This window comes from Sebastes umbrosus, chromosome 15 (assembly GCF_015220745.1).
Source record: "Sebastes umbrosus isolate fSebUmb1 chromosome 15, fSebUmb1.pri, whole genome shotgun sequence".
Lineage (NCBI taxonomy): Eukaryota > Metazoa > Chordata > Actinopteri > Perciformes > Sebastidae > Sebastes > Sebastes umbrosus.
In genome coordinates, this window is record NC_051283.1 from 23733712 (window position 1) to 23758189 (window position 24478).

Sequence of the window (24478 nt, forward strand, 5' to 3'; positions counted from 1 at the left end):
AAGCCAGCAGCACAATTCATCTATTCTCATGTTGAACTGTAGTCTTTGAACAACAGCGATTTCTTTTCCTCAGCTTCTGTTTGCAGCCTGAATAATTATCCGATTGAAGCATTAAGTAACGCCAACTCACAGCAAAATGGAAATCTCTACAGAACTGTTCTTTCTCTGACATGAAGTCTAAAGAAAATCAAAAACTTTCAGCATCAGACGTCTTTGTCTGGGGGAGCTTTGAGAAAGATTAAAGCAACAAAGACTCCTCGCAGTTATGAACAACGAACTTTAAAAAAGCAACTCAACCTTCAACACTTCTCACCATCCACACAAAATTACATAACATCAGAAAACTGCATCTTTAATGCAGAATTCATTGTAATTTTACGAACAGTGACAATTACACATTGTTCACAGAGTTCATGTCTGACTGAGACTGTTAATGTTTACGTCTCTTTTTAAGCAAAATGACAATTCACAGGTTCCAGCTCTTCAAATGTATGAACAATTACTTGTTTTCTTCTATGATAGTATAGTAAGTACCCTATCTGTAGCTTGGGATTTATCCTATAATTATTGTTACTGTCAATGTGTACTTCATTTTTTACAATAATAATAATAATAATAATAATAATAATTATTATTATTATTTTATTTTTTTATTTTTTTTAATTATTATAATATATTTTATTTTATTTTTAATCTTTTTTTATTTTTATTTTTTCATTTTTTTGTATTTAATTTAACTTTGTTTTTTGTTCTTTATCCTTTTTGCATCGGCAGTGGGTGAGGGTTGTTTGGGAGGGGGCTTTAGGGGAACGAAATACCAAAATATGGAGGGAAAATTACTTACATTCACACATTTGTGCTCTGTTTGTAGGTTTCTGTACACCTGATGTTACTCGCAATACATTATTGCGGGGGAAAAAAAGACATCACCTCGGGCTCAGAGAAAATGTGAGGGTCACTTTCCTCTATTTTCTGACATTCTATGGACCAAACAACTAATCAGTAAATAGCAGCCCGAATAATCGATCATTACACTAAGCTGCAGCCCTCATGCGAGCATTACAATGTCTTTGTCTGTGTTTGAAAAACACTAAGATGTTTTGATTTGAAGATTGAGATCTCTCCAATAGAAGTGGCGTGAAGTATTTTCCAACATGCATATGACATTTCCACTTTCCCTAATCTAAATCTCGAATTTAATAAAGTGAGTGAGTCATGGGTTGATATTTTCCACACTGAGTTAAGACCTGAGAACACGCCGCTCTTTGATGTGTTCACTCCGGGACTGACGGGAACCTTTGTGCCAGTTAATAAGACTTAAGGCGCCATCGCGTAATCGCTTTTTTATTACTTTGGCTGACTGTAGCGTGCAAGTTTGGAAGCGAAACAAATCTTATTAATTTAGTTCAAATAAGTCCATTATGCCATTGCGGGTTGCAAGTTGACCACACATGCCAATACAAAGATCATTAGACACTGGTGTCATTGCCACTGTTCGAGTATTACAATTAGTCTGGAGGTGTTCATGTGTAAATCTGCCTCTGGCAGTGAAACAGCCTAATATACTGAATCATACAAAGGAGAGCTGCACATCAGAGGACTTTGCTGCCCTCTGCTGGAATAGAGGAGACACAATAACTCAGAGATGGAAAGAGAGGAAGAAGAATTGTGAGCTCAAAATGCAAGAAAGGAAATAAAACCATCTTCTAATACAACTCATCTTCATATTCTTTTTTTCTCCCCTTAAGTCTTTATGGAGGTTTTCTACCTTTTTATATAGATTTTTAACAGAAGTGCAAAAATCAAATTAAATCTTTAACAGATAGACCTCAATATCATAAACAAAAGCGCTCAACCAACAGGCTCACACAGGCAGGAAGGAAGACTCTGCTTTTCTCTGTTAATACAGAACTGACTGTATGTCTGCCATTAACTTCCTGTTCTCCAGCAGCAGCTTATATCCATAGTAATACAGTGGACAGGTCTAATATGTGGCTAGGGAGTGCACTGGTGCTGTTTGCAAATGCATAAACCGACCTGATTTCTGCAAGCGCTAGCAATTTCTCCTCCATTTTCCCACAGTCACGCACAGGCCCCGTGCTTACTCCTGCTGGCTGCGTACTAGGACTGAATATCAAACGGCACTGTGGTGCTACATAATTCAAATAGCAAACCTTTATATTATTCTGGGGTAATGTATTTTCCTCCTTGCACTCAAGACTACTCACGAGATTACAGGGGTGAATGGAAGACGACCGAGATTAGAAATTAAAGATTAGATCAGGAACTGACCTTGAGCAGTAGTGGAACCGGAAATTTTGTCCATCATTTAAGGGGGGTGGGGGGTGACATCTGACTAACAAATAATGAGCTTAACGCTGAACATTTAATTTTCACTAGGTCTGTCAATCAATTAAAATATTGAATCGCAATTAATCGCATGATTGTCCACAGTTAATCGCAATTAATAACACATTCTTTATCTGTTCAAAATGTACCTTAAAGGGAGATTTGTCAAGTATTTAATACTCTTATCAACATGGGAGTGGACAAATATGCTTGTTTTATGCAAATGTATGTATCCAGAAACCCTCACAGGTACTGCACTTAGCATACAAAATATGCTCCAATCATAACATGCAAACTCAAACCCAACAGGCAACAACAGCTGTCAGTGTGTCAGTGTGCTGACTTGACTATGACTTGCCCCCAAAACTGCATGTGATTATCATAAAGTGGGCATGTCTGTAAAGGGGAGACTCGTGGGTACCCATAGAACCCATTTTCATTCACATATCTTGAGGTCAGAGGTCAAGGGACCCCTTTGAAAATGGCCGAGCAAGTTTTTCCTCGCCAAAATTTGGCGTAAGATTGGAGCGTTATTTAGCCTCCTTCCTGACAAGTTAGTATGACATGGATTCATTAGGTTTTCTATTTTCATATGATGCCAGTTTCTTCACTCTAGCTTTAAAACTGACCAGCTACAACCTAAAATTGCAAGATGTGTTAATGTGTTAAAGAAATTTGTGGCGTTAAAACAAATTTGCGTTAATGCGTTAACTTTGGCAGCCCTAACAAAAACCCTTACATATGCAAGAAATTCTTCGTTTCTATTGTTGGCTGCCTATTAACACATATCAAATAACATTTTTAAAACTGCCTGAAAACTCCGGATTCAGTTCAAAGCATGTACAGTCTATATCAGGCTCACCCGATCTAACTTTACCATGCCAAACAATGTACACTAGATAAATTATCATCCCAAGAACGCACCCAATCTCTGCCCTTCATTATCTAAACCCCACCTTTCAACTCAACTCAAATCAACTCAATCAAAGATCTCAACCTTCCCATCTCCTTCACGCCAAGACAAAACTTTCAATCACTCAGACTGGACAGGGAGCCATCGGATGGATGACGATGTCGAATCTCATTAAAAGATGAATAAACGTCAAGTGTCAAGGCTGGACTAATGCGCCTTGGCAATCTGCACGGCATCTCCTCCGTCTCTCTGCCCGCTTCCTTCAAACGGCGGCCAGAACATCTTTGAAGGCTCTAATGAAATCTGGTTGAAGCTGCAGGGCAGAGCCGAGCCAAGCCGAGCCGAGGAGCAGGCAGGAGGAAAGTGCAAAATATTACAGAGCAGTGACGGGCTGCAGTGAAAAGTCTGAATTTAAATGTGTCACTGCAAAATGAGCTGTCTGCTTTCCTTTTTCTTTTGTCAAATGACACCTACACAGATTTTCTATGTGTCTGGGATGACAGTTAATGATATGGTACCGTGTTTTTGGAAAGAAAACCAAAATTTCAGCTTTGTACATGAAGTCAAAACTGTCAGCAGACCGCTGACAATGTTTACACACTAATTGACTGGCTTTATTGTGTTACGAAAAAATGAATAAAAAAAGAAACCCAGGGTTGATATTGATGGACTGTTTTTTTTTTTCTTTCAGGGATACAGATTAAATTCTAATATGAGACTAAAATAAAGGTTATTAGGAGTCTAATGATGTATAATATGCGCAATTTTGATGAGTTCCATGTCTGTCCAAGATGTCATTACTTCATCATTTCATCCTATAAGACATTCATTCACGTTGACTGAAGAATGGGACGGACGTGAGGTCACAGTGACCTTTGACCACCAAAATTTAATCAGCTCATCTTTCATTCCAAATAGACGTTTGTGCCAAATGTGAAGAAATTCGCTCAAGGTGTTCCTGAGATATCGCTTTCACAAGAATGGGACGGACATGAGGTCGCAGTAACCTATGACCACCAAAATCTTATCAGGTTATCTTTGAGTCCAAGTGGACGTTTTTGCCAAATCTTGAGAAATTTGATAAGGGCGTTCCCAAGATATCATGAGAATGGGACGGACGTGAGGTCACAGTGACCTGACCTTTGACTACCAAAATGTAATCAGTTCATCCTTGCGTCCGGGTGGACGTTTGTGCAATTTTGAAGAAATTCCCTCCAAGCATTCCTGAGATATCGCGCTCACTAGAACGGCACGGACGGACAACTCAAAAACATAATGTCTCTGGTTACGGCGGTCATCGCCACAGAGGAATAAAAAAAAGAAAAAAGACGCTAAAACACTAGTGCAGCTTTAATTTTTCAGGTCAGTTAAAATTTGTGGAGGTAACAGCTTAATTCTTATTCTTATTGTTGTGACTGCTGGTGTAACACAAGCAAAATGTTTCTAAACATAATGTAAATGTTTTATGAGATAATGCAAAAGTAGGTCTTCCTCATTTTCCTGCATGTCCTTTATGGGTCTCCATAGAAATATAATCAAATCATTTAAACACCAGATGGTCATTTTGATAGTTTCCTCATTATCTTTATCTGAATTTATGACGGGCGTGACTTGGCATTACTCATCACTGGAGAACAGTAGCCCAGTAGCACATTTTAGTGGGCAGAACCATACTGGCAGTGGCAAGAATGTCAATGCAGATGGTTGGCTCAGGCCCCCTGAATCATAACCGCCATAATACTGTCTGAACTGTCTTTAAAGGTGCCAAATCACCATTATGAGCTGCCCTCCTTTCACTGTTCTTAATTGTGCACCATGAAGTATGTTGAACAGCTTGACAATTAGCCGTGAAAGGGTTGACACCGCAAAGCCCTAATACCCATATTACACTGATATGTCGATAGAAAATGATCATTAACATGACAGATTACATCTCTGTGCTTCTAGATTAGACCGCTGCCAGCACAGTTAAATCCCTCGTGGCGGTTACGCAGGGTGCTGCTTCACCGCTCTCATGAAGGGTAAAAATGTCCCTCCCTGCCCCCTGTACCTTGTTTAGTGGTTAGATTTAAACGAGTGTCAGCCCCGTCATAAGATCTGAGTGTTAAACATGCGGTTCCTTTAATATTTAACAACAGAGACTTATGACAAGTAATCACACAAGTTTAACATTTGACAAAAAGGCTATTACGAGCGGGCGTGCCGAGATGACACTTGCCCCATTAATCTTCATCTTGTTATTCACAGCGAGGAGGAGGATCCCATTATTCTGCCATGTTTGAATAATAGGATGACAAAGGATCAATGTGATTCATGTGACAGAGGTGTTACAGAGAAGTGACCCTGTGTTTACTCGATGCTCAAATGAACAACAGACGCTTCGGTTCTGACATCAGTTGTTTTTTTAGTTCATCATTCGGTTGCTAGAACAACTCTGGCAAAGATCCATACTGTAGCAGTTTAACTATACAACATTTAAAATGACTGTCAATTTACTTTCAGGCTAACTATGTTATGTTTTACTGAGGGCCGTCAATCGATTCAAATATTTAATTGTGATAAATTGCATGATTGTCCATAGTTAATTGCGATTAATCGCAAATTAATCACACAGTTTATTCTGTTCAAAATATACCTTAAAGGGAGATTTGTCAAGTATTTAATACTCAATACATAACATGCAGGTGGGCAAATATTTGCTTTATGCAAATGTATGTAATACATATAATCGCAATTTATCTCATCACAATACGCAGCATATCGCAAAATGTTTAAAATCGCAACAAGATCGTATTGTGACAATATCGTATCGTTGAGCATCTGGTGATTCCCACCCCTAACTTATTTATTTTATTCTTTACTCTTATGGTATAACCAGCTGCTTTTTAATGGTGTTTTAATCTTCCCAAGTCTGTATTTATGTCTGTTTATTTTAATATTTGTTGCCTTATTTCTTTTGTGAAGCACTTTGTGACTTTCTGCACTTACTTACTTACTGTGAAAATACAAAAAAAAGTGAGGGCATAAAACATATGTAGTATAAATTGTACATGTTCTTGGAAGCCATTGGAGAAAAAAAACAATCATCTTTACACCTATGATCGTCCATGTGTTACAGTTAACCTTTTAGGAACCACCTTTCTCTCAGCCCGCCTTACATTCCTCAACTATGATTCCATACATTTGCAATTTGCTGTTTTCACAATGCACTGAGAGAGACATGTTGGCCTTTTCCTCTAATGGGTTTACACCAAAATGACTGACTTAGTGCAGAAGGTATGACTCAAGAAACACCCCTGCTGTTTGAGACTGAAATAAACCTAACATTTACTTTTGTTCCTAAGGTATCCAAGGAAAACACCAAAAATAAAACTAATACTAATTCTTTCCTTAAGGGTGGATACTGTTTTTTGAGGTTAATAATCAGCGGTTTAACAAAATTATTAAGATGTTTGCTTTCCATTTGGGACAGAAAGCAAAGCCCTCTACAGCCTCACACTTTCACCCGCCCTTCTTTCTTTCCACCCGACTGGCTTCTCACCTGGCCTCTATTTCCTGTCACTGATACACGGTGGTCCGGACAGTCGGACAGCCTCTCTCTGCAGCAGGCCGGCAGGGCAGGAAATCATGAAGCCCCCCACTGGGATCGGCTCAGTTCCAGCTCTATATTGCGTGACCCACTTACTTGACAGCAGCTCTGTTAAAACTTTCAGAAGCAATGAGTGCTTCCCTTGCCGGGCAACAAGGGCAAGCATGAGAGAATGAAAAGAAAGTGGGGCAGAAATCCATAAAACCACTGCCTTAACATCATCGCTGGCACAGATTTGTTTCTAAGTCTACAAGAATGAATGACCGTTTATTTCATTCAGATTTTTCATACCGTTCCTCACTTGCAAGTAGCCTTTCGCTTCTAGTTCACTTCACTACGGCAAGAGAATCAACTTACAGAGAACTTGTAAAGATCGGTAATCAATCATAGTTCATTTTTAGTCAGCTTCTATGTTTTAAGATCTGTTTTTATAAAATGGTAAAGCATTTAAAGCAAACACTGTTTTCAAAAGGTCTTTTGTTGACTTCAAGGGCTTTTGGAAAAATCAAATACTTGAGAATTAGCTGATGAACAGCAACCTATTTAATTTAAAGGCAAGGTTGGTAAAGATTTTAGAAACATTTTTTGTAAGTTGAAATCCTCATTACATCCCGACAGCAATCAATAAATCAAATGCCAATGCATCTGTTGATGTCACAGGAATGTGGTGAAAAGTTCACTGCGATGAACCGCCTATCTGAAGCAAGCATATTTCAAGTCTTTGCAAATTCATTCCCTAAGGAGCTAAGGTAATTTGAACAATGACTACCTGGAAAATAAGGTTTTTAATTCTAAAAAGATTACTTAATGTTAGCAGTATGTTAAACATGCATCACTTTTGTTGTTTGGGTAAAACCATCAGAAGGCTAAGATTGAGGTGCACAAAATAATTTCCCAGTGGGATTAAATGTTCAAGATAGACTAATGTTTAAAACACATACCATATAAATGCAATGTCCCCGGTTTGATTCCAGCCGGTGACCTTTGCTGCATGTCATACCCCTTTCTCTCTCCCCATGTTTCCTGTCTACAGTCATTATCCAATAAAGGCAAAACCTCACAAACAAAATCTCCATGTCCTACACACTTAAGGCTCGCTGCATGCACCTGCAACCTTGGACAAAAGCAACCAGCTAAATAGCTAAATGTAAAATGATTTTCTCAACAACCATGCAACCAATCCCCGTCTTAACCATCAACCGTCGACAGCCGTCTGCAACTTACCAGAAACAGTCTCCCAGTTAGAAATCGCAGTAGACAATATTTCAGTTTCAATATCTCCTAGATTAATTGTGCAGCCCCACAGTGGCCTGGCTCCCACATCTGAGACACTATAATCTCTAACAGACCAAGACAACAGGGGAAGGAAGGAAGAGCAAGACGGAGGGCCGAGGTGATATGTGACAACATGACGTAATGTTTCTCACCTCAGCACCATGGGACAGACTCCTTTTCCTGAAGGCCGGGGAGGGCTCGGCTGATCGTAGAGGAGTCGGACCTCCGTTCTTCAACTGCTCCCCTGAGGGCGACTTTGGTACAGTCCACACAGGAACACCATCTGAAAAACGACAAGGTTAATTAACAACAAAGTTAATAACAGTGAGGGGGAGATACAGTACATGAGGTTTACTACCTATCTGATTTTGTACTGTTGATTTGTGTTTATTAATGCTTGATTTTGGGTTGGGTGAAATTGCTAATAAGAATGACAGAGGGACTAGGGAGACAACTCATATCACACTCTATATCTGACATTCAATATTAAGGTTTTGATAAAGGATACTGAACTGAGGGTGTGCTATTGACAGAGTCTAGACATCAGGAAATTGTGTGTGTGTGTGTGCGCTTGCATGTGTCTGTTAAACTTTAATATGTGTTTATTGTTAGATCCTGGCCAGTTGTATTGACTCAGCTAAGGTCAGACATACAGAAAATGATGATTCATTTTGACTCCGAGCCACAAACTATAAAATGTTCTGCAGAAATATAAATCTACATCCTGTACAGTTTGTCTCATGCTGTAACCGAGCCTTGAAACAATCGCATGCCCGTTATTGTATAGCCATTAAAAAATCAATACATAATCTGAGAACCTCTACTGTCTTCACCTACAGGGGACGGACTGTCAAGAGGTGATGATTCAACATTTTTGAGGCCATACTTCACACCGTCGAGCAAAATAACTTTAAACGTAATTCAGTCTGTGTTGTGGTGGTTACATTTGACAAACTGTTGGAGCTACATGCCAACGTCAGCATGCTAACATGCTCGCAATGACAATGCTAACGTTCCATGTTAAGCAGGTACAAGGTTTACCATGTCCACCATCAGAGTTTACCATGTTAGAAGGTTAATACTAAACGCAAAGTCTAGCTGAGGGGGATGTCAATAGTTTTGTAGGTAAGCTTTGAATCAAAGTAGCTTCAGTATGAATTACAGTTCAATAAATTACAAAATGATGTAATATGATAAGGTGAAAAGTCTCATGACTCATGCCATACACAGGAAAACAGCATTACTTAAAGGTGCAATGTGTAAGATGTGGCCACATCCTCCAAACAAATAGGGGGCAGCATTTCACCTCTACTACTGGGTCCATACAATCTGAATTACAGTCGTCAGTTATTAAAAAAAAAAGCCAACTATTACCTAAGAGCAGGGCTAACCCCAATACGAAAATTCAACCAAACTGATGAAACACAGACGGTCAACATAACCCATTTTATAATCTTCACATGTGGCGTCTGCCTATAGTTTACGTTAGCCATCTGTGTGTTTACTGTGCCAGTAACCGGGGGCTGTACGGTCCGTGTATGTTTCGATAGTTTATTGGATTAAATCCAAAGTGGCAGAAATGAGAAAACAACTCATTTTCGTTACGTCCTCCCCGCCACGAGAAGACTACTTCGCCGTGAGAAGAGCATGTGGCAGCTCCGGGAAACGGACCTTCAGTTACCGGTTATCCAACTCAAATTCAGCCAGCGCAAACCCGACTGCCCCGACTCCCCATCAGGATCAGCCAATTTTCTGCTGCAGCCGATACACAGGTTAGACCATCCCGCTGTGTCTCCCGGCGCTAGGGTTTGCGCTGTCTGAATGCCAGTTGCTACAGCTGACCGCTAACTGAAGGTCCGTCTCACGGAGCCGCCGCCCACCCAGCAAAGTGGTCTCCTGGTGGCGGGGAGGATGAAACGAATCTATGAGTTTAATCCCATAAACAAACTATCAAAATGTACACGGACCCTGAAACCTTCAACGCGATTGCAAAAGCCCTCGAGGTACAAGTGGTATTGCAAGACAGGACGGGCCGGGGCTAGCTGGTTAGCATGCTCATTTCAGTCGACATCACTGCAACACAATACCTGGACGTCTTTGACATAACGTCAACACTATAAACTCCTCACATTCTGTTCAAGTTTTTAAACTAAAATTCTGGCCAGATCTTACACATTGCTTAAGAGCAACCAATCGTTTCAACAGTGACTAAAAGGCTCCTTACTGGATATCTGCTTGACGACACTACAGCCTCAAAAGCAGACATCAAATGCAGTCGCCGCCTCTGACAGCCTTCTAACATAATCTGCATCTAATGCAGAGCTATTGCACTGATCATATTTTGCGCCTCCTGTACGAACAGACTAATGTGATCAAAAAACCAAGCTGCAAGTTTCCTCATTTAAAAGCTTCTTACATACATCACGGTAGTAGATCACATTTCAAAGTACTCTTAATGGAGCGGTACCACAGGCCCTTCTCCTCTCCAGCCCCAACGCTCAAATTGGGTTAAAAGTCTAATGCACCAAGAGGCCGGTTCTTTGATATCCATTAGTGAGAAGCAAGCTGTGCTGACACAGGTCGACATGCTGGAGAGCCTGAGGCGAGCTGAAATAGCCCTCAGGCCGGGTCTCTGCTTTGGTCAACTGACAGCTTGACTGACAGGAACCTGAAAAGTGTTAGTGAACCTCTTCCAACGATACTGGACTCCTATACAACGGGGATATGAGCAGGGGTGGCTCTGCCCGAAGGCGAGTGAAGTAAATATAGTGAAAATTGAATTTTTTGAAAAGGTTATTCTCTAAAGACATTTTGAGATTAATAGGATCCTGAGAGTTAATTTCAAGATAAGGGTTTTAAGGGGAAACATTTCTGGAAATTGTTCATGTGTTTACAAGTAGCTGGTTAAAACACAAATTTATGACCTATTTTTATTCTCTGAGATGTCACAATGAAGCACCAGAAGTAGAAACCCTCGGTGAGCGAGGGGGGGATGTCTGGGCCATTGGATAGAGGCATGCAGGTGAATCAAAAGGCTGTCGCAGATCAAACAGTGGAAAAACAAACATTCATGCAGTAGATGTTTCCAATGGCTTTTACCTTCCATTTCTGGGCTGTGACATCGATTTAGATATTGTGATGCTTTCACATCCAACTCTTACCCTACGTGTTCGTCTTATCCCTTTTATTTTCTGATAAAAAAAACAAAACGGAAGGGTTGGAAAGGGGGCTAGTTTGCAAAGTTAACTTCCTTTATGGATTTTAATTTCCTTAAAGGAAAATGTTCTGCATGTGGGGTGAAAGAGACAAAGGGTTGGGCTTCAAGCTCTTTATGGCAGTGACAGAGGGGGAGCTTGAGCGAGCAGCAAAGATCCTCCGTGATCAGCTGATAATATGCTGTCTGGTTTGTGACTGGCAGGTTTTTGGTGGGAGTTTACAAAGATCCTTCAAGTTCCTTGACTGTCTTTGCAATTACTAGAGCTGGCTCAGACCAGCAGCTCTGGTTTTGCAGGAAAAGGAGCCTGGAGGGACCAACGTGCCAGCCAAACTCAGTCCAACCTCATGCTCGGCTCTCTACCAAAAGAGTTATCTTGCCCATGCAGTGGCAAAGCTTTCCTGTGTGGACGTAACAAAACCATTCAACCAACCGACCAGCCAGCCACTCCCTTTATCAGCTACATCAAATCTGGATGCCGCTCATGCCGGTGAGCCACACTACCCATCACTCGGCAAAAACCGAGGAACCTAACCAAAAAACTCCTCACTGAGGTGAGGGGGGTACATGCCGGAAGCGGGGAGCAGCTGGACCCCCACAGGACTTATCAGCCAGGCAGCGGAAGGAAAGAGGTTTGTACTTGCGGCCCGGTGGTCCCACTCCACACCACCCCCTGTCTGATGTACAGGTACAGGGCAGCGTGACTGTTGGCGTAAAGAGAAGACCAACAAACTGTGAGGACCGGCAGATTGGCGGGGATCCGGCACCCACCCAAACCCAGACCCCTAAAAAGACCTTCCCAAAGTCATAGATGGAGGTGGACCACAACTTCTTGGCTTAAATACCTGTAGGGCTTAAAAGACGGCAGCTGTTGTCAGTTTTGATTCGCAGCAGTTACAATGGATTCCAATGGGGACCAAGAAGTCACAACAAAACATGCAGCAAAACGAGGGCTGGACTCGAATATTTGATTATTTGCTCGTTGTGTAGGTATTTGATTTTCAATTTTGAGATTCGGATATTCAATTTTGTTTTTTGTTTTTAAACCCCTCGGGATTACAAACATGCATAACATACCAAACCTTTTGGAAAATATTTTTTATTCAATAACAAATAACAATACAACAACACCTACTGTAGAATAACAGAATCAATTTAAAATGAATGCCTTTAATTAAACCAAAGACACATGTTGTAGCGCTATGCCGTCCATCTCAGCCGAAGACTGAGAAATGTCTGACTGAGTTCTGAGTCCATGCAGACGAGCCAAGCCAGAGACCTCGCCACTGCAAGTTGCAGACTCACTGAGGTGAGGTTTTGCAATAACGACTCAAACGAGCAGTAGAGTAGTAAGTCGCGTTACGAGGCATAGAAAGCCAGAGTAAGTGAGGAAAATTTAACAACTTAATGCTAACTAACTAGCTGCTATTTAATGCTACATTGGTTACAGAAAATGAGCCGGTGGCCAGCGGCAGCGCCGGGTCTAACGGTGCCTCCACCTCGCTGCCCACCGCTCCAGAGAAGGACAAGCTACCTAGCTAACTCTCTGGAGCTGTGTCTGCTCTCTTCCCAGCAAGCTTTACGGCCCTTTATGACATGTTGTCACCATAACAACAATCGCCATTTTCTTTTGTGCTAGATAAATAACCACGGAAACAGTTAAATGTCTGTTCTACTCCTATTCTATTTCTACGGTTGGTACATTGTCTGTTTGGGGTGAATCCACATGGACTGCAACAAAAGGTCCAGTGGTCAAATTTGCCTTGATCCTTGATTTGATTCTTTCTGTACAATTCTTTATGGAACAGCGTCAAAAACATCCACAGAAACTTCGCAAACAACTCCAACAGTATAATCCACTTCTTCGGTATACTTAAACAATCTTCGTTTTGCCAATAAAGAAGTAGTACATTTAGTGCTTCATTAGCCATTTAGTACCATTAAGTATGTGCAGTAAGTCCATTTTAAACGTCAACCTTTCCATGACAGTTCCAGCAAAGCTACTAAATGGACTTTGAGGTGAGATTGTTTCGTCAACAGCAAATAAGTGGATTATTCTGCTGGTGTTTGAAATATTTTTAAAGGCAAAATGACACATTTTGTTTTGCCTTGATTTATGGGTTGCCATTGGGATCCATTGTAACTGCCATGAATCCAAACTGACTACATCTGCCATCTTCCACGAGAGGAGCAAGCTACACATTATCAAAGCCACCTTTCAGGTCTACAGGCATGATCTTTCAGTGGAGTATTACTTTAAATCAGCTCTACTCCTCTTTCCTGGTGACAGCATTTATTGTATTGTTCTATAAACTTGGAAACTGTAAATGGATTATAAATATTCCTGTGTATTTAGGATTTAAAACAGGATTAGTCCACAATGTTTGATGGATTTTTTACATTATCTTAACAGAGTCTATTCTTGTGCTGTATTTGGGGTCTACCTTCCACCTTTAGGCATTGTTCTCTAACCCTAATCCTTGGTGTTAGAACCAATAGAACCACCCTCAGGCTGAAAATGGTTTAAAATCGAAACAACTTTATTGGATCCATAGTGATCTGGCACAGAGAGGGTTAAACATGGCAGAGGTCTGACATTTTAGGCACCAGTGTGGATTCCTTTGGCAAAGACTTAATCCTTTGAGGAGATTTAAAAGTGCATAGTATTAGTCATTGTATTTAGGTTTACTCATTCACACAACATGCATGTTGGGAGACAGTCTGAAATGCTTCAAGGATACTGGAAATAATATCGACAATATAAAATCATGTTCATACACACTTCACATTCATGCTTGTTCTTGGCACTACCATTTTAAGGGACTATTGGCATTTCAATGCAATTGACGACATTGAAGAGACACGACAAAGAACTGAAAGTAAACACAGAACAACACTGACGACAAACAACAGAAATGGAACAAAACAAAACAATTTAACACACAAAATGCAACATTCAACAACAGTTACTACAAACATTGAAGTTCACGGCACCCATCAGGCAGGGACAAGAGCCACAGTCCAGCTGCCCCAGCTGGCCCTTGCCACTGGTGCTGTGCTCTGGAGGAGGGGACTGGAAAGGCAAGAGGGATGGGGGAGACAGAGGGGTCGGAGGCTCCTGTAGCAGCACTGGGACAGGGCCAGGGGCGGACTCACCGGAGGGGGCTCCGTGGGCGGCGTAGTTGCACTGGGACTGAGGTGGCGCCTGGCTGTGGCTCTGGCTCTGTTGGAGGATGTTCAGGCACTCTCCCAGGCAGCTGAGCGTGGCGGCCGACGTGGCTTTGAGCAGCAGTAGGTCCTGGTCCAGACAGGAGAGAGGGCCTCTGGTGGGCAGAGCGTCGATGGACTGGACCAGGTTCTTCTGTTGGCCCTCTGCTTGGCACATCACCTGGGAGACAACAGTGATGAACAGCATAAAAATACAACATTCAATCAGCAGTCACGTTACGCAAATCACCAGCGAGCCACTGATGTGAAGAGATAGAGCGGATTATTTCACATAATATGTTATCAGGTAGCAGCGTGGATGCAGCTGTATATTAGCTGAGGAAATGAGTCCTGTATCTGCATCTCTCAGCCAGCTTCACCAGATAAGATTTTAAGCCACAATGCAACATTTAAAACAATCCTGGTCACCGGATGGCTAGAAAAACAATATCACTACCAAGGGAGTAACTTACAATATATCATTTAATATAAAAGAAACTCGAGAGACCATCCCTTTAACTCTCACTGTACACTGGCAGGATTTACTCTTTCCTTATGTTTCTATTTCTGCCTATTTTTAATGATTCACTTGAAGGAACAAGAACTTGAGTTGGTAATTAAGCTGGTGGAATTTTAGGTTTTTTTTTTTTAATCCCATGAAAAAAAAAAACCGCAACAATGGTATAGCTTATTCGTCTGTGCCACAGACCTTCATTGTTCTCCACACATCAATGAGCCACACAGTTGCACCGGGTGACATTTTTCTTCATTTTGATGAACACTAGCACTGTAGTTTATTTTGAGTCAATCCCACTTCATAAATATACAATAGTGCACCAAATGTGTATTAATCCGCAGCTGAAAATAGTCCCAAACAAATGCACCATTAACTCCTCTGTGAGTAAAGTCAGTGCCCGGCTGTTTGCCTGTTTAGATAATGAAACTAAAGATCTGTGGCCTGTTTTTAAATTGGAACCGATGTGCTTGGGGCTGAGAGCCAAAGACGGGGTAAAGAATTCAGAAAGTATTGAGAGAGAGAGACTAACATATTTCATTTTGGTCTTTTCATGGGATTTATTGACAATAAGAAAAACATAGAATAACTCCAGCTTCATCCCTATATGCTCACTTTTACTGCTGTAAATGAATTGCAGACTTAATTAGTAGTAAGTGTTGTGTTTCATGGTTATAAGACACGTCATCAAATCTTTAAAATAAGATTAATTTGTTTTAGGGCTGTCAATCGATTAAAATATTTAAATTGCTATTAAATCGCATGATTGTCCATAATTAATTGTGATTAATCACAAATGAATCACACATTTTTTATCTGTTCAAAATGTACCTTAAAGGGAGATTTGTCAAGTATTTAATACTCTTATCAACATGGGAGTGGGCAAATATGCTGCTTTATGCAAATGTATGTACATATTTATTACTGGAAATCAATTAACAACACAAAACAATGACAGATATTGTCCAGAAACCCTCAGAGGTACTGCATTTAGCATAAAAATATGCTCAAATCATAACATGGCAAACTGCAGCCCAACAGGCAACAACAGCTGTCAGTGTGTCAGTGTGCTGACTTGACTATGACTTGCCCCAAACTGTATGTGATTATCATAAAGTGGGCATGTCTGTAAAGGGGAGACTCGTGGGTACCCATAGAACCCATTTTCATTCACATATCTTGAGGTCAGAGGTCAAGGGACCCCTTTGAAAATGGCCATGACAGTTTTTTCTCGCCAAAATTTAGCGTAAGTTTGGAGCGTTATTTAACCTCCTGCATGACAAGCTAGTATGGGTTAGAAGGGGTTGGTACCAATGGATTCCTTAAATTTTCTAGCTTAAAAAATGAGCCCACTGTATTAGTGGCGTCAAAGCAAATTTGTGCTAATTGCGTTATTACGTGTTAACTTAGACAGCCCTAAAATTTACATTTTGGGAAATTGTGTACAATACAATTTAGAGGTTGTATAGATAGATGACGTCCATCATGCATAAACGCACGATAGAAACAAATGTGAGTGTGACAGCATATCTTCCACCATCTCATACATCCATACTGTTTAACTCGTGTGTAGGAAATGACACAGCATTAATTCTAGTGGTGTCACCTCAGTCTTGACTGCAGGCAGAACCATCTGCTCCGAGACAGCAGTGCCAAAAAAAGAAACCGCTAAAACTCTTCAAACAAGAAAAGTTCTCCCCTGTGCTCCCACAGACACACACAGAACATCTCCTACTGAGAACTATATCTGTATGACTCACCTATCAGAGTCTAAATGTATCGCCAAAGGAAGAAGACAAAGTCGGCTCTCGCTAGCGGGTAATACGCTTCTCTCGGGGCTAATGAATCTGGGTTGTTTATCAGCCTGGAAATGTTGTATTCATTAATATTTTATGGCTTCACAAACACTCGTCCTCCACACACACACACTTCAATAGCACATCTGTCTCCCTGTATCAGTACACAGAGCTATTTCGGAGTCACTGAGAGCTGTTGCGGTGAGGTTGTACGTGGCATAGACATTCTTGTAAAGGTTTTTTTCTTTTTAAAGCAGAGCTTGTCCAATTATTCAGCTATTTACTCAGGTCGGATGTTGAATTCCTCAGGCAGATGGAGCTCAAATTTTTGTCTCCGATGCGTGTTATAAATAGATTCTTAGTGTTCAGGATGCTGTTACCATATCATTCCCACGGTGTCCTTCAAATAATAAGGTCGTTCATTTCACATATTTCTTTTAACAACCAAACCCCTCAAGACAGATGTTTGTGTGTCCCATTCATGATTTTTACTGCACTTTATAAGATCATAAAGGGCTGGATATAATCATATGTTGTGTCAAGATAGGGATCATACATGTGTGCAACTGCAAAAAACGTACGTGCAATCTAATCCACACAAACGAGACTGAAGGAGTTTGAGAGAGATGCAATTCATTGTAGCCATTTTTGGTGAAAATTAGGGCTTTAACGGCACTAATTTCTTTAATGCATTATCGCAACTTGCGATTTTTAGGTTGTAGCGTGCTCAGTTTTAAAGCTTATGAAGATACTGGAATCATATTAAACTAGAAAAACCTCAGGAATCCATTGGTACCAACCATGTCATACTTGCTTGTCACGAAGGAGGCTAAATAACGCTCCAAACTTGCGTTAGATTTTGGCGACGAAAAACTGTCACGACCATTTTCAAGGGGATCCCTTGAATGATAATCACGTGCAGTTTGGGGCAAGTCATAATCAAGTCAGCACACTGACACACTGACAGCTGTTGTTGCCTGTTGGGCTGCAGTTTGCCATGTTATGATTTAAGCATATTTTTTATGCTAAACGCAGTACCTGTGAGGGTTTATGGACAATATTTGTCATTGTTTTGTGTTAATTGATTTCCAGTAATAAATACATACATATATTTGCATAAAGCAAATTTACCCACTCCCTATGTTGATAAGAGTATTAAATATTTGACAAATCTCCCTTTAAGGTACATTTTGAATTACATACATTTGCAATTAAATATTTTAATCGATTGACAGCCCTGGTGAAAATATGATTTTAAAATAATGATAATATTGATGGACAGCAGAGATGTGGATTATGCTTCAGAAGTTTCTACAGATGTTTTGATTCCTTTTTCCGTCATTAAAACTGTTCACAAATTAAATTCATAGTATAGCCAGTGAACAATACTGAATTTTTGAGACAAATAAGGATATTTGAGTGTTAAAAAAAACCCAACTTGATTTAAAATCCCTCAAGGTGTTCCTGAGATATTGAGTTCACAAGAATGGTACGGACATACAGATGTAGATGTACTATATATGTAGTTGAATGTACGTACAAGCAGAAAACCCCAAAATCTGATAATGATATGATTTGTGACCAAGACACAAACTGCCCGGGACACTTAACGGTAAAAAGAGTAATGTTTCAGTCTTCTCTGGTGTAATAGCATCACTCTTTCTAAACTACTTGTGAAACAGCAGTAACAGAAAAGTCAAATCGGTCGTGCTCTACTGTAACTTGCGGTGCTGTATCTAATCTAAGCTGACCACAGTTTCAGTGTTTTTGAGAAGAGGGAAACTACTGTACAACCAGCTGTTAGATCTACAGGATGAGAGTTTCATACCTCAATAGAAACATTTTGAGTGGGGGGTATAACTTTGTGAGTATATATAGTTACTTATCGATATTGAAGGTATGGGGTAATGGTAGCAAAGCCCCAAAGCTGTTGATATCACTGACTTTAATGTCCAGCACATATCATGCAACATGAAAATATAGGCAGGAAAGTAGAGATTTAGAAGAAGTATAACTGCATCAGTAACACCAGAAATCAGAGCTGCCTCAGGGTCTATCTTCACTAAAGGGGACCGTATGGGTGGCAACGCAGGTTGGTGAGCAAATGTGTTGCTATGCAACCTTAAGTAACCTCAAAAAAAACAAACATACCACGCTTAGCACCATAAAACCCAGTGAGCTGTGTCATTCCTCAGTAAAATGCAGCCACCCGTCTTATTAACGGTAACACTAACATGAAATTTTTTCGCAAACATAGAGATGATTATTACGCCTGTGCCGAGAGAGACATCTATCTCTTTATCTTACATGTGGTAAGATAAAGAGATAGAGCAATAAAAGGAGCCAAGCATATATGGGGTCAGGAAGAGTGAGAGCAACTATAAAATAAGGTATCATCTGAGCACACACAGCCTTTTTAAAAGGTCCTTATTGTAAAACTGTCAGCAGGTGAACATATTAAATACAACCTGGCCTCGTGGGCGACAGGGGTCACCAAACAGACACCTTCAAGTATCATTCAAATAGACGCACATGCTTAGACACACATTAAATATAAATGTGTCATATAAAAAACAAATCTCTTCTTCCTTATATATTGCAACACAAACTAGCTCATAAATGTAACTAACAATTTATATACATAGACAAAAACTAAGCTTGAGATTCTAAATCATGTCGCTCTCTGAATAGTTATATAGTTCATATTTGTTGTTATTGTTTATACGCAGGCTACGCTGTTAGACATGAATTTAAAAAGGAACATAATTGCAGCAGACATCTGCTACAAAGCTAAGTCAGTGGGTTTACAGTAATGGCAGCTCCCCCACTACACACACACACACACACACCTCTCTGGAGCCAACAGGACCAGTGATGCTTCCAGAAATAGCCTAACCCCAGTGATCCAGCTCTGCTGCTGCTGCTGCAGTGTAAGTGCCCGGTGGTGCTGCTGCACTGAGAGTCGAGGCGTTTGATGAGTTCACATCAGCCGTGACAAGCTGGCTGAGGAGAGATGGTAATGTGGTCTGACTCCCACCGTCACACAGCCAGTGGAGAGACAGATGCATGCATGGATGGGCAGATGGATGAGAGGTGACAGCGTGACAATGGCCTGAACATTCAACCCAAGACCTCAACAATATATATTGGTACTTCGATTTTACATTTCAGAGATATCAGAATCTGAATTTTTGCCTCTAGCTGATGAGGAAGATTTATTTATTTATTTATTTTTTAAGTAACATGCTGCATATTTATTTTTGTAAAAATGTTCATACGATAAAATGCACATTTATTTATCGTAGTATTATTTTATATAAAAAAAAGAAAATATTTGTGTATTTTGTGTTGCAGGTTTCTTTCATTTAGATTTCAAACCACATACTATGCATATATATTATTGTCGATTGTTTATTTTCGGAAAATTCAAATTGTCTGACGTGGTGCTTAAAAATATGAGAGTATGTGAATCTCTATAAACAGATATCAGCAGAATCTGTAGGCAACGGGAAAGATCTTGGTATCGGAAGCCTTCTGGTTTCCGTTTGTAGTTTGAGTAGTATTGAGCAATCACATGTGAGCGGGCTTTGGTTGCATGCAGGTTAACAGTCTGTGTGGAGAGCAAAAGAGGTGAAACGCATCGAAATGCAATCTCGGAACTTTCCGACTATCGTCTGACGGCGATTTAGCTTTTCATTAGCTAAAAGATGAACTGTTGACTGAGTGTAAACTGGCTACTTGTGAAACAATCCAGACATAAACGTCGTCTCTCAACTCCAAACTCCATTCTCTCGTCTCAAGTTGCTAACTGGACTGTAAACAAAGTCTTGGCCCGTATATCCACTGGCTACACAGGCACCCCAAAAATATTGTCCCTTGCCTCCCAGAGGCTTATTGTCATCCGACCGATAGCCGATGAGATTCGGAGATTGCTGAAAACCAAACTAACATAGACCAAAGTCGTCTAACTATAAACCAAGGAATCTCTGTCTGTCTGTGTGTCCTTCGCATATCTCAAGAATCGTTCATCCGATCTACTTCACACTTGGCGGGTGTATTGCTGGGGACCCAAGGGAGTGCTTTATCTGAATTTGGTGCAATTTGGACACTATAAATAAATTTTGAATAAACAAGCACACAGCGCTCTGTGCCAGCAGCGGGGGCGGGGGCGGGGCTTCAGGGCTCTGCAGACAGTCCAGCATGTGGTCCACATCGAGCCGGCTCATTTGAATGCAGTTCACTTTTGCTGCTGGATCCTGGATATAGCCTGCTAACACTACACATGGATGCTGGATAAAATTACAACCAAACTCATTTCCCTGGGGTCAACGAGCACGAGCAGATGGCCTACAGGAACAGTGTCACTCTGCCATTGCAAATCACTCTATAACTCGCTTGACCATCGCTGCTCTCTCTCCCTCCCTCGCTCACTCGTTGAGCCGAGGGAACGGCTCAACGAGTGAACGCCGTGTGTTTCCAAACAGCAACCAACAACGGTTACATTATACCTTTAAACCTTCAAACTCATGGGTGTTACTAAAACTGGCCTTCCTGGATTGCATCTCATTGTCTTGACGCTACACAAAGCAACACACCCCCACCAATGCAGCAGCTTGTGTTTATTTCAAGGCACTGCACCTAATGAAGTCAAGCCTTGTTGGGGCTTTGAGACTACTTCATATTCTTTTTAGCAGAAAGCCCGTGTTACAGTACAAACTAAGAGCATAGAGTTTGAAAGACGTGGACACTTGTCAGACAAGCAGAGCCTTTGAGCCAAGTGAGTGGTGCCTTGGTAGGACTTGAACTCTGTGCTGCTGCTGCTGCTGCTCACACTGTATGTTTGAGCCTCCTGCCTGTTGTGAGGATGGTTCAGCGAGTGCTGGCGGGTCGGTGATCAACAGGGCAGAGCTGAGGAGGCAGATCATGCGGAGATTCACTGAGGTGCAAAGACCACTTCCCCCTCCACGAATGTTTGCAAAAGAAGTCAAAGTTTGCATCTGTAGCTGGGTGTAGCTGGGTGTAGCTGGGTGTAGCGACGTCTAACAGAGTGGCATTTATGAATATTCTCACCGATAGTGACCAGACAATAAATGGGATGTACAACACAACATCCCCGATGCTGCTGTTTGACCATAAATCCACTGATAATCAGCACGGAGCAGCTTTCTGGCATCTACTGTGTACAGTGGTGCATAAATCATTGTGCTAGCACACTCCTCTACTGTTTACTCCAGCATCCCCCGGCCCTGTGCCAAACCCATCATGACAAGTTTACGGGCCTGTTATGAATAAAGGAGGGAGAAAATGACATGAGGAGGGAGGGAGGGAGGGAAGGAACAGTGGACAAGGAGAGAGAAGCTAAATGATGGCAGATATGAATCAGGTCACAAGAAGCAGCAACCCTATTCTTCTGTACAAAAAGTGAAAATGAGTCACACATCACAGAGGCCCTTGTTTTCTCCGTCTGTAGAGAAAACACAAGCACCAAAGGAGTGTTTGTTTTCCTTAATGATCACACCATCTGCTCGCTATTTACTCAAACTGTCCCGGGTTCACTCGAGGAGCCAGACTCTGCTCCTGAGAGGTGAGAAATGACTCTCCACTCCACAGCGATCGCTAGTTGCTCTCTTTCTGTCACCGAGTGAATCACTTAGGCGAGATATTCTTAGCGAGACGAGGCAGACACGCAGCGTGGCGCATCTGAATGGGGAATTTAACAACTTGAAGCCAGCCAGGTCTTCAATGAGCAAGAAAGGCATGAAAGAAAGATCTTTGCATGAAATATTGATGCTGCTCCAACGGTGTCGTCAGAATGACAAGCAGAGGAAGCAGACGAGCCGTCGAGGTAAATGCCAAGTTTTTAATACACAGTTTATCTAATGGTGTGGCAGTCTACTCCCCACTGTTCCAGTTATAAGAGAGGAGATACAAGGCACTCACATCCTACTGTGAGGTTTCAATTACATGACAGGTTATTAGGCAAGCAGTGTGTTTTGTTCCTGTGGTGTACAACTATGATTGGGCCCCCCAAAAAAAACAAAAACAAAAAAATCCCAACCCTACATGAACCCGCATAGTTTCTGTCCAAGCCCGACCCGAACCTGAACCACGGCAGTAGTTTTTGGCCCCCGAGCCTGATTAAAAGCTTGAATTTCCACTGTCAAAAAATGTAAATAGTAGTGTTTTTTTATCTGTTTAAAATGCTATGCTTGCTGTATGCAAATGTATGTATATATACATTATTGGAAATCAATTAACAACACAAAGAAAATGACAAGTATTGTCCAGAAACCCTCACAGGTACTGCATTTAGCATAAAAAATATGCTCAAATCATAACATGGCAAATTTAAACCCAACAGGCAACAACAGCTGTCAGTGTGTCAGTGTGCTGACTTGACTATGACTTGCCCCCTTTGAAAATGGCCATGCCAGTTTTTCCAAAATTAAACATTATTTAGCCTCCTTCCTGACAAGCTAGTATGACATGGTTGGTACCACAGGATTCCTTAGGTTTTTCTAGTTTCATATGATACCAGTAATCTTCATTCTACCTTTAAAACTGAGCCCGCTATAACCTAAAAATCGCAAGTTGCGATAACGCGATATGGCGTAAAAACAAATTGGCGTTAACACGTTATTAACGCGTTAACTTTGACAGCCCTAGTCACAACTTATGCAATCAAATTTCCTTTTCAAACTTTTAGTTCAACTGGACTAACAGCATTGATAGTATGCATGATAAAGGGAATACAATTTATGTTTTTAGAGTTGAGCAACTTACACCTACACCAGCTTAAGGACAACACAACTCAGCAAGCATCAGGTGGGGATTAAACAACATTTTCCATGACGGCCGACATGACCTCTCGCCTGTCAGCTTCTATTTCTCTCCTCTGTGCCAACAGTTTACATGGACAGTTGTGTTTTACATTTAGAAAGCCTCTTGTCTCTCCTTGTCCATGTTTCTTCCTCCTTCCTAACTGCTAAGTCATCTTATCTCCATAATTCAGCAGCCAGATGCACGGCTGCTTGGCAACAATCCGAGAAGCTCATTTCATCTCTAAACAAAAGGGTGAAAGCAAAAAAAGCTGCAGCTAATGACTCCATAGTTTGCCAGCCGGGCATACAATCATGTCTTCATCATGTCTTTATCATTTTCGCTTCACAAACCCAACTTCAGGCGTAATCTATGGCAATTAATCACTATACACCAAACTGCAGACAGGCTATTAAGAAGAGACAGGACAAAAAACAATCTTCTCTTGAAAGATAAGCATGGAGCAGTGAATGACTGTGCTGAGTGTATGGAGATGTGGCAGATGAGGACGAAGTGGTAACCAGAACTGACAGGTCTGGTGACTGAGGCGGAGAGAATTAATGAGGATTTGAACTTCAAACTAAATCAAAAACTGATTGGAAATTTCAAGTGGAGGGACTTTTAATTAACTCAGGATGTGCTTGCAGGTCTGTAAAAGGTAAGCTCTTGTGGAAATAGTGGTAAAATCAAAATGTATACATTCAGGGATTAGCAGGGCAACACGGACAGGAATATTAAATGTTCCATATGGACGAGCTCGCTGGCACAATTCATCTTCTTTGCTCACACGGACACTTTTACA

General features: G+C 41.0%; 1 protein-coding gene across 6 annotated transcripts in view; it reads right to left on the minus strand.

Moving 5' to 3' along the window:
- Positions 1–24478, minus strand: part of LOC119502780 (oxysterol-binding protein-related protein 10) — a 91948-nt gene that overhangs the window by 16369 nt on the left and 51101 nt on the right. For all 6 annotated transcript variants that reach the window (XM_037793974.1, XM_037793975.1, XM_037793976.1 and 3 more), the window contains 2 exons: positions 14497–14728; positions 8279–8409 (listed from right to left, as the gene is read on the minus strand). In XM_037793974.1, the coding sequence (XP_037649902.1) occupies positions 8279–8409; positions 14497–14728 (363 nt within the window). The remainder of the gene's footprint in view (positions 1–8278; positions 8410–14496; positions 14729–24478) is intronic.